A 14,453-nucleotide genomic window follows, 5' to 3' on the forward strand; every position below is an offset into this window, starting at 1 on the left:
TGGAGATTGCGGGCGTCCTTCAGCCAATCTGGACAGGCCGGGGCCGCCGATGCTGCCGCTTTGGGTTAGTGCGTCAGGGCATATCAGGTCACGTGGAGTCACTTGATCACCGCATGAATCGACTGGCAGCCTGAGAGCCTGAGAGCCTGAGAGCCTTGCTGCCTTACTGCCTGCCTCTTCCGGCATCCCCGAGTGCCCGACTTGGGATACTTCATACCTCATCCCCTTTCCACCTCCCTCCGTCATTCAGCATTCCCTCTCCGCCGCACCCGCCAGAGCTTCACCCTCCACCCAGTTTCTTCCGGGTGATTCAACCCGCCAAGCTCCTACCCTCTTGGCACAGTGGCGTAATCCCGTGGCCTTGATTGCGACATGCAGGATCGAAGCTTGTGGCGGACTAACCTTCTTTCTCGAATGAATGGACCGTCCAAGACCCGTGCGGCCCCATGTCCGGAACCAATCACGAGAACCATTGCATGGATGTTGGCGTCCTGGCATGATTCGTGCAGCCTTTTCCGCGTGGCGATCGCGATGGCGGAAGCACGCGATATCAGGGCCAGATGGTGTTTGTAGGGCTGGACGAGTCTGGACTGGCTGTCTTTGAGGGTAAAGTATGGACGAAACTGGAGCTGTTTGAGCTAGGCGTGAGATAATTATCTTGAATCAGGCCATTTAGTTAGAATAACATGGTGCTGTGGTTACACGCCTCCAAAGTTCTGGTCATGAGATGCGGTAGTTTCACAGCAGGAGTACAGTATTCGGAGCTGACTCTTGTTCCTAGATCTGCGGGTACCTGATAACTTCCTCTTCCGCGGAGATATATCTCCTGCCTCCATTCAAATAACCACGCCCCATCAGATTCCACGCGAAGGGGAAATTGAGAATTGAAAGCTAAAAGTTGAACTCTTTCAAAACGACAAGAGAACATTGAGCAAGGCTTTACTCGGTGGACCTTCTCAAACAAGAGTCCGATCTCGGGGTCGAGAACGAATTCCCTCCTACAGATGCCGATGATCCATAACGAAGTCTCGGAACCGATTTCTAACATCTCAAGAAGCTGAGGAACGGTACATTCCTACACGGGGGTCTTAAGAAACTGGAAATGGGCAAGGGGCCTTGTCCAAAGCCGATTCTCGGCAACTGTCCAAATGCCCAGATACCTATCACCAGTACCAAGTGTTGCTGATAAACCGCCCGCGAACGTATCTCTCTCCAATCCCACATCGAGATCAACTTCTCGGTTGTGATCTTGTCCACACTTCCACGGAGCGCTGCGTCCAGGAAGTGGGGACACTTACAGTCGGCATGCAACTGGTCCATTACCGTCTTGGCTTCAAAGCATGCCTTCTCAACCAACCATGGCGGCAACTCCGGAAGAACCCAAATCCCATCTACATAATGATGCCTGGGTCACCTGGAACGACAATGTGGTTCGACACTAGACATGACTGTCCACCTAAACACATTTACAACCAAGTCACTACAAGATGAAAAAAATCCCACGAGAGCATAAACTGCATCAAACTCGATAATTTGTCACGTTCCTGTGCCGTCGCGATTCAGAGCAATAAATTGGCACGAAAGCCTAATTCAAACGCACCGAGAATCGCAATGCAGGTGTAGAATGATACGATAGCCCCTCTCTCGGAGGCAGATCGCTCCCCTATGTATTCGACAGAATGGGCTGTGCGATGGAAGAAGATAACTCTCTCTCATGGGGGCTGGTATATTTTTGTTCGAGTGGGTGAGCAGCGGGAGAGCCTTTGGCTTTCACGAATATTCACATTCATTCAGTCTCAGCCGCGATCATGTTTTATGGGAGACAATTTTATTATTCAGTCGGGTGAGCTTTCGCCGAGTTTGCGAATGGCATGTCGGAAAGATGAGAGCTTGTTTTCGTGTCCTTGAGTCTAGTGGCCCGTGGCAGAACGGTGAATGTCTTGACTGAGGGTATAAACATCGGTATGTGGGGGGCCTGTGATGATGGGCATGTACGAGCTAAAGCACGGCGTATCCAGTTGATGAGAGACAAACGAGCTGTACGGATGTGTCGACCATACTGGTCGATTCTCACATCACCTAAGTTGAGAGAACAAAGGCTGAGCCATGCTACATCCTGCTATCACGAAAGATTCCACCTTGGCACCGCGCGCAGTCCTCGGTGTATTTCCTCCGACACACACCTGAGCACTTTATATTAAATCGGGATGTGGAGCCGGCACCGGAGCCCGAAGCAATTCACCATTCCACTGTGCACATGTAATTATGCTCGTTTCTCCCACATTCTCATGCAGAATCCCCGGAATCGAGAACAATGTGCTTGTGTGGAGCATGCGGAGTCTACCCCGTGCGGAGAAAGCGCCCTGAAGATGTACAACCCAACGCGTGCAGGAAATGCAGGGACCTGAATACCCACCACTGGCCTTCGGGGTGAGATTGAAATCACCGAGCGATCTACATCGTCGAAATACGCCGTCAGTGACCTCGAGATAATATACTTCCGACGTGGAGAAGCCTGTTAATTCAACTATAAATATTCACACATGGACCAGACAAGCCCTCGAACAACCCAACAGCAACCCCATCAACACAGCCATCATGCACATTCCCAAGCTTGCCCTTGTTTCTACCCTTCTCACCCAAGCTGCAGCCGAGTACCTCGACTGGCGCACCCACACCGTCCATGGCGTCAACCTCGGCGGCTGGTTATGTCAAGAATCCACCATCGACACCACCTGGTGGGCCGCCAACTCCCTCGGGGCCCCAGACGAATGGGGACTCTGCGCGAACCAAGGCTCAAAATGCGGTTCCATTCTCGAACGACGATACGCGACATTCATCACGCCCAAGGACATCGACACTCTTCATAGTGCGGGAATCAACACCCTCCGTATCCCCACGACCTACGCCGCCTGGCTCAAGGTCCCCGGATCGCAGCTCTACACGGGCAACCAGCTTTCGTTCCTTCGCGATATCTCGACCTACGCGATTACTAAGTACGGCATGCACGTTATCATTGATGTCCATTCCCTTCCTGGTGGCGTGAACGGGATGCCCTTCGGCGAGGCAGAGGGTCATTATGATTGGTTTCATAACGAGACGGCACTGAAGTACTCACTGGAAGTCATCAACGAGGTGATCAAGTTCGTGCAAACATCTGAACATCCAGATGGATACTCAATCGCGCCGATCAACGAGCCGGTCGATAATCCCGATATGTCCGCGTTTGGCACGCCGGCGGCATTATCAGACGAGGGAGCGACTTGGACATTGCAGTATATCCAGTCCGTGATCTCCAAGGTTGAGAAAGTCAACGCAAAGATTCCTATCGTCTTCCAAGGCAGCTTCCGTCCCGAGAGCTTCTGGTCTCCGAGTTTCAAAAACACCACGAACCTCGTCTTCGACGTCCACAACTACTACTTCGCCGGACGAGGAGCCACAGGAGCAAACATCACCGAATATATCTGCCAAGATGCGATCGCCTCAGCAGGAGACGGCAAGTTCCCGACGTTTGTAGGCGAGTGGTCGATTGAGGCTGAGAAGGCAAATACGTTGGCCGGACGTCAGAGGGCGCTGAATACAGGGCTTTATGCGTTCCAGGAACAGACGAGGGGGAGTGCGTTTTGGACAGCCAAGTTCTCGGGTAATGCAACTGTTGATGGGGAAGGGAGACAGGGTGATTATTGGAATTATATGGCGTGGATTGAGGGGGATATGATTGATCCGGAGGAGGGGAAGAATGTTTGTTGAGATGGTTGAGTACACAACTCGAGACTGCTAGTGACTGATGTCTAGAAGCCGTCCAAGTGACAAGTAACATTCACTTTTACCACCGAGACACATACCCAGTAGTAGGCGACGTAAGGCTGAATCCCTGCTCTGTACACAACGAATAAAGATACAACCCAACAGTCGGTGTGACCACCAACACTGACACCGACAGACAAATTCCCAAGGCAGACAAAAGGACGACCGTCTAACTCGAAGGAGAAAATATCGCTCAACCTGTGTCACTTCCAGAACAAATGACATTCGCTCTATATATAACTGTCCACCGAAACTCCCCGACGAGAAACCACTCGTGCAGTCCTCCCTTACCAGGACAACCTACCCAACCGACCAACAAAACAAGGATCAGATCGCGTCGATCATCGCCCAGAAATCAACGCCTCTCTGAGCTCATCACCAATCAACTCCTCTCCCAGCGACAATCTTCCCCCCCACGCCGGGGTTCCCCGGAACAAAAATAGCGCCCGCGTGGCTATGGAGAATACGACGGTCGAGCCAGTCATTTCCCCGGAACAGGGAGAGTCCTGACTTAGACATTGAGAAATATACGTCATTGGCTGACTTACTCAGGTTCAGGCAGGTGCAGTCTTACTGTCTTAGACACATCATCTGCCTACACAGTTGCCTACTGGTTCATTGGCCAGTACCTCCGCCTGATCTGTATACTCGGCACTGTAGTCTACCCCATACCTCGTGAATGTAGCCGTACAACAGACGACAAGTCATTCTGCCAGTACCTCCACATCACCTTGACACAAGGCCAACCAGTCAGACAGACACAGAGACATGATTCCATTCTGAGGCAAAAGGTTACATATACAGAGACCTTAGACAGTAAGGCGAGCAGGATACGAGATCTCGGTTCTTCGCGAGCGGCATATGAGAAACAGGGACAATGAGGATGTGATTCGCGATGGGGAAGGCATGACGGTGCCGTATAGTCCGGATGTGTCATATCGTACTTTCTATATTTGTCGTTCTTGTGAGTGTTGGATGAGTAGAGAGGTTGTTGACAGAATGAGAAGGATGAGAGGAAAAGGTATATAAAGGTGTAGATATCCCGTCAATACTCATTATCATCATCATCATCATCATCATCCACAGAACAACACCAGAAGCAACAGCATTCACATTCAATCAATCAATCAAGAAACCAATCCCCAACCAATACCATCAGAATGAGATATACCGTCCTCTCCCTCATCGGCGCCGCCACCCTCGCCACGGCCGCCAGCCTCCCGCACGCCGCGCGCGCCGACACCCTCCTTTACCCCTACCGCACGTACCGCTACTGGGTGCAAAGCGGCGTCTTCAAAGAAGACCCTCAGGACCAGCTCCTAGTCCTCAAGAACGGCAACCAAGCCGAAGAGACGACCACCATCGTGACATTCGACATTTCCCCAGACCTCCAGGGCCGACGATGCAAGCTCCTCTTTGACCTGTGGGAGCGAGACGTCTCGACTGGCTCGCAGCAGGCCGACGTGTTCACCGCGACGAAGCCGACGGGCGCGCAGGCCAAAGAGGACGGCGAGGTCAGCGTTCAGGCTGTCGCGGCTGCCTCGAAGGAGGTTGCTGAGGTGATCGTGCAGTCCAGGGATGAGCACATTGGACGGATCAAGGTCGCTGCTCCGGGCGTGGCCGAGTGGGTGATGTCCTATGATGGATATCCTGAGTTTGATTGCCCCGCTGGTGAGATGGCTGGGTTTGAGTTCGTCGGGGTTAATGATCAGGTGGCGATTCGGTGGGATATTGGGGTTACTGGACCTCGCGTGCAGGTTCTCTAGATCATTGGGAGAGTGGTCACGGTGTAGTAGCCAATGTGAAAGGATCGGGAGAGGAGTGGCTCAGAATGTTTCATGCTTTTGTGTGCTTTGCTTTCTTGCTTTCTTGATTTCCTGTTCTCCTGCATTCCTGCTTTCCTGCTTTTATGTATTTAAGATGTCGTGAGGGAAGTTGTTGATAGTGCTCTGCCGAATGAATCTGTTGCGTTCTCGACTGTTCCCACTATTCATGATGAAGTCTGCTCTTCGGCAGCATCAACCACGTCACCCCCGTAGCCCCTAGCAAACCGACCAAGATCGGCTGAAGGACCTTGACGCCTGTCCTGTCTGCAATAACCCCTGTAATGGCCGGAAACAGCGAGCCACCAACCTGTCCGAGGACAAAGATAAACGCTACAAGAATTAGCTCATCTCATCCGAATGTAAGGAAGGAACACAAACCCAGAGCCGAGGACCGAATGCCAACATCAAACAGCTTCGACGCCACAGAAATGCCCTAATCTCGTTAGCACAGCTTCCTGACCTCCAATCCGAGAAACACATACCGTCGCAAAGAACGGCCCCGAGAAAAAGCCCAACAGACTGATCGCTACAGCCTCGGTGACAATATTCGGCACCCTAAACAATCAGCACGAGCCTAGACCAGAACTGTAAGGAATTTGGAAACATACAACCAGAAGACCAGCTCCAACGCCAAACACAAACACACATAGACAAAGACCATGCGCCGCTCACCAAACCGATACGTCGGTTCGGCTAGAAGCAGTCGTCCTAGAAACGCACCCCCGTAGAACCCAGCCGGCACGTAGCCCATCTGGTTCAGATCGCCGTCACGAACATGAACCAGATATTCGACGATCCAGCCTGGAGATGATCATCAGCAAGATTCCGGACAGATGCAGAACCGTATCGCAGAACCATATCCACGGCACGGAATACGAGAACAGGTTAGTTCGATCGCAAGGAAGGGGATCTCACCACCAGCGGTGATAACCGCGCCCAGAAAGAAAAAGAAATACAAACTCAAAACCCACACGCTGGGCAGCGATAAGGTTGCCCACATCTCCTTGACCGCACTGCTTTCCCTGGTTGACGCCGCCGTATCGATAGCTCCGTCACCTTCAGCTCCAGCTCCAGTAGAGCTAGCCCGCCGTTTCAATCCCAGCGAATCGCGAAACGCAAACACGACCAGTCCCAAGTTCAACACCCCCAGACCCAGGGGCGCCAGGTAAAATAAACTCCACTTGGCTGTCGGCCCCACCGACAAGGACACGGACGAGGAGGAGGAGGAAGCAACCGCGGTCGAGACAAACGGCGCAACCAAACATCCAGCCATATACATGGCGTGGATAAAGCCTAGCCAGCGATGCGCGGCCTTCACGGACGCGACGAACGTGTTGGCATAGGTATCTTGGTAGGCTTGGCCGAGGGCAGCGAAAAAGAAGGTTACGGCGAAGAGCGCGAACGGAGGCGTCCAGGGGCGCAGGGCGTGTGCGAGGACTTGCAGACTGGCTCCGAGAGCGAGGAAGACTCCGAGATTGAGGTATTGGCCGAGATAGCTGTTGGATAGTGCGGCGATGAGCCAGCCTAGGAAGGTCGTGCCGTAGCTGATCGACCAGGGATGATGTCAGTGAAGTGCAATGTGGTCGGGGAAGACTGTGAACCTACACGACGGACACCAGGTTTGTATCGATATGGTAGGACTCGCGAATGTATGGAATGAGAGCCCCTAGACTGCCATCGTTGAGGCCTGCAACGAAGAACGCGAAGCCCGCGCTGACCAGTTTCAGGAGAAGACGTGGCGGTGCGGGCTCCTCGTGCTGTTCTACCTGCATCGACTCCATGCTGAGGCTGAACTAACACTGCGATTCCATCTGTCTGTGTGCTATTCCTCGTTCATGAGTTTATCATCACGAAAGTCGGTGGAACAGCGGAGAGACGGCCCGCCAGCTCATCTCGGCGTGTCCACACTTCCACCAGCGTCACCAATAATAAGAGTATAAAGCACGTTAAACACCGTTAATTTCCCACTAATTAACAATCTACATTTCAGGCCAGTAATATTCGCCTTTCCGCAACGCCGTCTCTAACGCGCCATCGACCGCCACAAACCCCGCGCGCTTCAACTCCGGAATTACACCGACAATCAACGAAGCCACAAGGCCGCCAAACACCTGGCTCCCCTCCACGTTCAGATGTGTATTATCGTCCGGGCTGAGGTTATAGTTATGGGCCTGGTCCTCCCCAATGGCGTTCAAGTACCGCGTACTCTCCCGATTCAAGTCAATGTACCGGGCCTTAGAATTCCGCGCCGCCTGGATAGTCGCGACCCTCTCGGACTCTAAATTCAAGACGATGGTCCCTGTCGACTCGTTAAACGTGCGACGCGACAACGGCGTCACCAGGATAGGCGTAGCCCCTGCCTCACGGGTCTCCGCGACAAACCGCTCCAGGTTAGCCGTATACTGCGCGATGGAAATATTCTTGGCCGGTTTCTGGTCATTATGTCCGAATTGGATCGTCACGTAGGGCGCGTAGACGTCGCCGACCTCGCCCGCCTTCTCCAGCACCGTATCCCAGTCGCCGCCGTCGCGGAAACTAACGGTCGTTGCGCCGTTGTGGCCGTAGTTGAAGCCGTTGGCGCCGTGGTGGAGCGTCGTGTTCAGGAAGCCGTCGCCCCAGCCGCCGCCATTGGTCGCTTGCGTGGCCGTCGTACTGTCCCCTGCTAGTAGGAAGAACGGCGGTTTGGATTTGGATGGAGATGAGGGGAGAGGAGAGGCAAAAGAGGGGAGGACTAGCGCCGAGAATGTGAAGGCGAGGAGGCGCAGATTCATGGTGATATCGTGGATTTCCGGAGGGGGGGGTCGGTTAGAGTGCGTCAGGGATTAGACTGGGATCTGTAGTAGTCTGTACTGTACGCGCTGTGATGCTGTGATTTATAGTCACATACTTCCTTGCCTACATCTTGTTGACTCCATGGTCGGCGGTTATCCATCACTCACGATAGATTGGAGAGAAGATTCCACCAACGGGAGAATTCTCCAGATGACAGAATATCGCCCATCTTCCACAAATTAGATGCCCCGTGAGGACGGAGGATAGACAGTGAAGAGCAGCTGTGTATGCAGATTGATGTCATTATTGTGGGGGATAAGCACGTCGTTTCGATGGATGAGATCCATTTCCGACTCTACGGAGTTGAACAGTGAACGGAGGGAAGAGATCGGTCTATGTACTCCATAATATGTGTGTTTACGGTTTATCTGTTATCATTTCCACCGTGGTCTGAAACATCAACGAGCGATCTCAGGCTTGGTATTCACGAAATCTTTGGATGCGATCGTTCGAGCTAAAATCCTCATGGCGTCGGTTCGCTGTACAAGAAAGCCAATCGTACAGGCTCGGGCTTTTCTCGCTGCTTCTATTGAATGCTGACGGGAATCTCCGGTGGCTGCGATGACCATGGATTGTCAAGTCATGCACACGTGAGGAGATTTAATTATTAACATTGAATCCTAGGCTTCCTAGCAACAACTGTCATGTCATCAATCCTGCTCGGCTGTCGTCTTGCATCTCTCAGCGCTGCGGTCCAGACTTGGACTCGTAAACGGAAGTTATTTGACAGAGTGGAGCTGAACAGGAACAAAGAAGAGAGAAACGAGAAACGAGAAGGAAATTGCTGCCCAGTGCTAACTATCGACCTGCTAGTCCTGGCTAAGGTAGCATTTCTAGTGCCTTGGTTCCACCGTCGGACAAACCGTACGGTCGCAGGCAGGGAAATCCGAGCTGAGCGTCATCTCACGCCGGCAGTGCACCAGACACTCGCTGCCGGACCATTCGGTGGAGGCGCAGACGCTCGTCACGAGCTGAGACTCCTGTTTTGAACGGCAGGAGTCCGTAGGTTGGACTCTTTTTGAGTCTGAACTGAAAGCGGCTCTTAAGGGTTTCGGCCCTATCTCCATCGGCCGGATCATGGCGAGGCTACAAATGGGTCCCTTAACCCTTTAAACGGGGGCCAAAGAAATTGGACAAGACTAAACCGAACAGGACAACACTGGGCAAGTCCACCGGAGTCAACTCGCTGCGCAAGGCTGGACTAGGCCGATTTCAATGATCCCTGATCACTTTTTGGTGTCCGCCAAGGCCATTAGATCGGTCTGATGCCGTCGCTGGACCAGTCAGAAGAGTGATTTCTGCTCTAGCAGGGCCACCCTCGCACCAGATGAAGGCCCGAATTGGCCCACGGGGACGAAGTGGAGAAGCGCAGAGCACAAAGTCTCGGATAGAGCTTCATGTGAATGGCTGGCGCCGGATCCATGGTTTAGTTCGAACCAGACAGGCCCAGGATCACCGCCAACGAGCGCCAACTAAACCGGTTGCAGCAGTAGTTCTGGGTCCAAGAAGCGATGAATGAATCGCTTCTTGATTATTTGTTATTGTCTGCTTGTTTTCCCTGTCGGTTTTTCGTTCATTTGGTCTGCGCCACGGCCGTTCTTAGTTATATCGGCCCTGCTAGATTTAATAATCAAATGGAATTAAAAGAACCTAAAAAAGTCGGGCTCTTTGTTAAGGGCTGATTGCTGACCCCTCTCGCTCTTTCGTAGGTATTATTATTTCTCTCCGTTACTTCCCTCGATTTATTTTAGTTCTTTTTTCCCTTTCTTTTCTTTCTTGCCCGACTCTTTGTTTGGACTTGTCTCCCGCATGACGGCAACCCCCCAGACATTCTGAAACGCCGTGAACTTGCGGAACAAAAGGAAAGGGAAAAAAAAAAATTCTCTCGTCATGCCATCTCCCGTGCGTGTGATGACATGGCTGCTGCTAGCCCTGCAGGCGGCAATGGTGTCGACACAAACAACCTCATCGGACGATTCATACGGCTCCGCGACGGGGAGTGGCACTCGCACGCAGAGCATGGCCAAAACGACTGCAACGACGACCTCTGCGTCGAAAACGACTTCTTCAACCACGGGTACTGCAACGCATACCGTGAAGGTCGGCTCCAAGGAAGACCCTCATCAGTACTCGCCGCATAACATCACGGCGGATGTCGGCGACGTGATCATCTTCGAGTTCTATCCGCGCAATCACTCCGTCGTCAAGGCGGATTATCTGGCTCCTTGTGTGCCGGCTAGTAAGGATGTGTTTTATTCCGGGGAGTTCAATCGGTTCAATGAGAATAATGGACAGTTGGTGGGACCTGTAAGTATCTGTAGGGAGATGATCCGGATACATCGAGACTAACCAGAGTCTAGCCTCCGACCTGGTCTTTGGTTGTAAATGACACTGCTGTGAGTTTATCTTGAATATAGCAGATCGATCTGAGAAGCCCCACTGACTCCCACAGCCAACGTTCTTCTACTGCACGGCCATCGACTCATGTATCGGCAATGGCATGGTCGGCGTCATCAACCCGGTAAGTCTATCGACGATCTCCATGTCGATCTCCTGCTAATAGGTCCAGAACTCGAGCATGACCTGGGACGACCAGTACAAGAAAGCCAAAGAATATCCGTACATGCTCGTGCCCGGACAATCGCCCCCCGCCGAAGGAGACCTCCCACCCAGCGGCACCGCCAGCTCATCTCCCAGCTCGACCGGTTCGTCTGACAAGGGCGGCGGCGGCGGACTGAGCGGCGGTGCCATCGCCGGTATCGTTGTCGGCTGCGTCGCCTTCGTCGCCATCCTCATCGCCCTGTTTTTCGTCCTCGGCCGCAACCGCATATACAAGAAGTGGATGTCGTCGGAGGACGGACGCACCGAGCGAACGGCCCAATGGGCCCTATTTAACAGCCACGGCGAGCGCAAGAGCGAGATGACTGCCAGCGCACCGGGGCATCCGGGCGATCAGGCCACGTTCGTCTCGAGCCCGGACCCTACGCAACGCGCCTTCTCCCCGCCGCCGCAGCCGGCGAGCGGACACTGGAGCTGGGACTCGACCAATTTCCAGCAACAACAGGCACAGCAGATGGGCCAGATGCCCCCTCAGTCGGGATATCAGCGCGGTCCGACCGAGTTGGAGGCGCCGGTGCCGATGACGCAGATCCCCGAGAGCCACGAGCACTACGACGGGCGGTGATATTGCCCAAATATCTTTATGAAGTTGATCGCATACTGAGCCTGGCTAAATGTCCCTGTGGAGGTGTTGCTAGCTCTGTCCTTCTATTGTTAATATATGTTAATACTTTCGCTTCTTCTCCGTCTGGTCTTCGCGGCGCATGATATCCAAATAGGCTTTGTCGGTGTTTTCCTCTTTACCAATTTTATACCTTCTATCTAGTCAGTCAGCTGTCCGATAGGGCATCCGTGTGCTACGATCAATGTTATTACATATTCCAGAATTCGAATTTTGCAGGCCGTGTGGAGGGACAGGTTAGACTGAGAATCTCCCCGGCTGTTCAGTCTATACAGTCTATCTGTGTCACTATCAATGGCATCGCTCATTTGCCCCCGTCACCGAGCCTTATCACTTGGCAGCGCCACTAGCATCGCCTTCTCTTCCCCCTTCCGGTCGCTGGTCGCGATCGGCGCGATAACATCTTATCAGTGGGTGGGTTTTGTCAAGATATGCTTAATTCTGTATCGGAAATCGTGGTGCGAGGATACACAATGCGGCCGTTTATCGTTCCACCTCGTGGCTGCGGATATATAAACTCCGTTCCAGGCTTCATATGAACCCACCAAGGGCTGATACAGTAGTCCATCCTGCGCGGTCATGGAAAAAAAAGCTTCTGTCGAGGACCATAGTGTCCCAGAGGATGTTATCTCAGGCACCATCACGCCATACCGTCAGACGCAGCGCGGTCTATCGCCTCGACATGTACAGTTGATGGCCATCGGGGGATCTATCGGCACGGGTCTTTTTGTCGGGATTGGATCGTATCTACGCGATGCGGGCCCCTTGTCCGTTTTTCTGGGGTATCTGTGCTATGGTATCTTCTTCATCTGGCCATGCAATCTGTGCGTGGGGGAGATGTGTGCCTATCTGCCCATTCGAGGGTCGATATTTGAATTGGCTGCACGATATATTGACCCTGCGTTTGGGTTTGCCATGTGAGTTGCCTGGTCCTATCTCCCTATAAAGTTTGATCTGACCGGACAGGGGCTGGGTATATTTCTATGGAGGACTGATGTTAGTCTGCACCGAATATGCGGCCGTGGCCACCGTCATGCAATACTGGAATACCAGCGTCAATCCGGCCGTCTGGGTTGCCATGGCGCTGGTCGTCTGCTTCCTGTTGAATGTAGTCGCGGTGAAATGGTACGGCGAGAGCGAATTCATCATGGCCTCCACCAAAGTCCTCCTACTGATCGGTCTTGTCCTGCTCACCTTCATCACGATGGTCGGTGGGAACCCCAACCACGACGTCTACGGATTCCGCAATTGGACGAACGGCGTCATGCACGAATACTATACCGACGGCACGACAGGCCGCTTCCTAGGCTTCTTCTCCGTGATGGTCTACGCCGGCTTCTCCGTCGCAGGACCCGACCTACCGGCACTCGCAGCCGGCGAGATTCAAAACCCACGCTTCACGATACCCCGCGTCGTCAAGATGACCTTTTACCGCATCGTCGGCTTCTACGTGATAGGCGTCTTCGCCGTCGGCATCATCTGCCCCTCGCAAGACCCTCGTCTCCTCTCCGCCATCGACAACGGCAGCGCCGGCTCCGCCGCATCCCCCTGGGTCATCGGGATCACGAACCTGAACATCCACGGCCTCCCCGACCTGATCAACCTCCTAATCCTGCTCGCCGGCTGGTCTTGCGGAAACGCCTACCTCTACTCCTCCAGCCGCACGCTCTACTCACTCGCCCGTGACGGCCAAGCCCCAGCCTTCCTCCTTAAATGCACCGCCGCCGGCGTCCCGATCTACTGCGTCGCGACGGTCTTGGTCCTCAGCTGCATCACCTTCCTCGTGGCCTCCAACTCCTCCTCCACCGTCTTCTACTGGTTCGTCGACCTCACTACCTGCGCCCTGATCGTCACCTACACAAGCATGGTGATTGTCTTCCTCGCCTGGTACCGCGCTCTCCGTGCCCAAGGCATCTCCCGGACCAGTCTGCCCTGGGAATCGCCCCTGCAGCCTTACTCGGCCATATTGGCCGCGATCATAGGCTGCACCGTGACGCTCTTCAACGGCTTCACGGTCTTCAAACCATTCAGCGTACAGGGATTCATCACGTCGTATTTCGGATTGGCCTTGTGGGTCGTCATGTTTGTGTTTTGGAAGCTCTGGCATCGCACGGAGTGGGTGGATCCTGTGAAGGCGGATATCTATAAAGGGAAGGCGGAAATTGATGAGGAGTGTCGGGTCTGGGAGGAGGGAGGTGTGCAGGAGAGGAGGAAGCGGGAGTTGGCGGAGATGGGGTTCGTGAGGAGGTTTTGGGAGAGGATGTGGTGATCCTGCTTTCTTGTTCGTTGTGTTTTCCACGGGACTTTCATCTGGGTGTTGGTTCGGTGTTATGTTGCTGATGGGAGTGTTTATCTATAGGATCAGTGATTTCCATCTAGCCCTCTGCCTATTTTCCTGAGATGGATCAACCGAGGTATAATGCGGTGTATTGAACAATGGAAGTCATCCTGTCATCGATGGCATTTCTAGTCACTTCTGTGCATACAGAATACTCTGTTAGACCAATGACGAGTGTTGGACTACACTGCACAAGCTGCTACTCAAGGGCGAACAGTTTACGATTTACAGTCAGGTTGAGAAAGCACAGACGATATGGACAACTACAACCAAGCTGTGCCACGACAAGTTGATGGAAACTACCTGTTTAACCAGAACACCCCTTGATTCCGGATCCGAACCCGGGAGATGTCACGTATCTTCTGTCACGACAGATAGGGGAAGCATGAGTTGAAAGATTATGAAGTAG

The 14,453-nt window shown here is 53.2% G+C and overlaps 8 protein-coding genes across 8 annotated transcripts; 5 read left to right on the top strand and 3 right to left on the bottom strand.

The window, feature by feature from the left end:
- Positions 1–2,598: 2,598 nt before the first annotated feature.
- LDX57_007038 (uncharacterized protein) lies at positions 2,599–3,750 on the top strand (the record flags this gene model as incomplete). The annotated part of the gene is made up of 1 exon (XM_046088762.1): positions 2,599–3,750. The coding sequence occupies one exon, from the start codon at positions 2,599–2,601 to the stop codon at positions 3,748–3,750; it is 1,152 nt and encodes a 383-aa protein (XP_045944732.1).
- Positions 3,751–4,967: 1,217 nt separating this feature from the next.
- LDX57_007039 (uncharacterized protein) lies at positions 4,968–5,573 on the top strand (the record flags this gene model as incomplete). The annotated part of the gene is made up of 1 exon (XM_046088763.1): positions 4,968–5,573. The coding sequence occupies one exon, from the start codon at positions 4,968–4,970 to the stop codon at positions 5,571–5,573; it is 606 nt and encodes a 201-aa protein (XP_045944733.1).
- A 220-nt stretch (positions 5,574–5,793) lies between these two features.
- Positions 5,794–6,912, bottom strand: LDX57_007040 (uncharacterized protein; the record flags this gene model as incomplete). The annotated part of the gene is made up of 5 exons (XM_046088764.1): positions 5,794–5,963; positions 6,012–6,066; positions 6,116–6,188; positions 6,242–6,434; positions 6,549–6,912. 5 exons carry the CDS (start codon positions 6,910–6,912, stop codon positions 5,794–5,796), a joined length of 855 nt encoding a protein of 284 aa, XP_045944734.1.
- A 24-nt stretch (positions 6,913–6,936) lies between these two features.
- On the top strand, positions 6,937–7,140 carry LDX57_007041 (uncharacterized protein; the record flags this gene model as incomplete). Its single annotated transcript, XM_046088765.1, has 1 exon — positions 6,937–7,140. One exon carries the CDS (start codon positions 6,937–6,939, stop codon positions 7,138–7,140), a length of 204 nt encoding a protein of 67 aa, XP_045944735.1.
- A 94-nt stretch (positions 7,141–7,234) lies between these two features.
- Positions 7,235–7,414, bottom strand: LDX57_007042 (uncharacterized protein; the record flags this gene model as incomplete). The annotated part of the gene is made up of 1 exon (XM_046088766.1): positions 7,235–7,414. One exon carries the CDS (start codon positions 7,412–7,414, stop codon positions 7,235–7,237), a length of 180 nt encoding a protein of 59 aa, XP_045944736.1.
- Positions 7,415–7,612: 198 nt separating this feature from the next.
- Positions 7,613–8,404, bottom strand: LDX57_007043 (rhamnogalacturonan acetylesterase; the record flags this gene model as incomplete). Its single annotated transcript, XM_046088767.1, has 1 exon — positions 7,613–8,404. The coding sequence occupies one exon, from the start codon at positions 8,402–8,404 to the stop codon at positions 7,613–7,615; it is 792 nt and encodes a 263-aa protein (XP_045944737.1).
- A 1,951-nt stretch (positions 8,405–10,355) lies between these two features.
- LDX57_007044 (uncharacterized protein) lies at positions 10,356–11,649 on the top strand (the record flags this gene model as incomplete). Its single annotated transcript, XM_046088768.1, has 4 exons — positions 10,356–10,772; positions 10,826–10,861; positions 10,918–10,986; positions 11,035–11,649. The coding sequence occupies 4 exons, from the start codon at positions 10,356–10,358 to the stop codon at positions 11,647–11,649; spliced, it is 1,137 nt and encodes a 378-aa protein (XP_045944738.1).
- A 636-nt stretch (positions 11,650–12,285) lies between these two features.
- Positions 12,286–13,975, top strand: PUT4 (putative proline permease; the record flags this gene model as incomplete). Its single annotated transcript, XM_046088769.1, has 2 exons — positions 12,286–12,623; positions 12,673–13,975. 2 exons carry the CDS (start codon positions 12,286–12,288, stop codon positions 13,973–13,975), a joined length of 1,641 nt encoding a protein of 546 aa, XP_045944739.1.
- Positions 13,976–14,453: the final 478 nt, after the last annotated feature.

This window comes from Aspergillus melleus, assembly GCF_016097325.1.
Source record: "Aspergillus melleus strain CBS 546.65 chromosome Unknown contig4, whole genome shotgun sequence".
In the NCBI taxonomy this organism is placed as follows: Eukaryota; Fungi; Ascomycota; class Eurotiomycetes; order Eurotiales; family Aspergillaceae; genus Aspergillus; species Aspergillus melleus.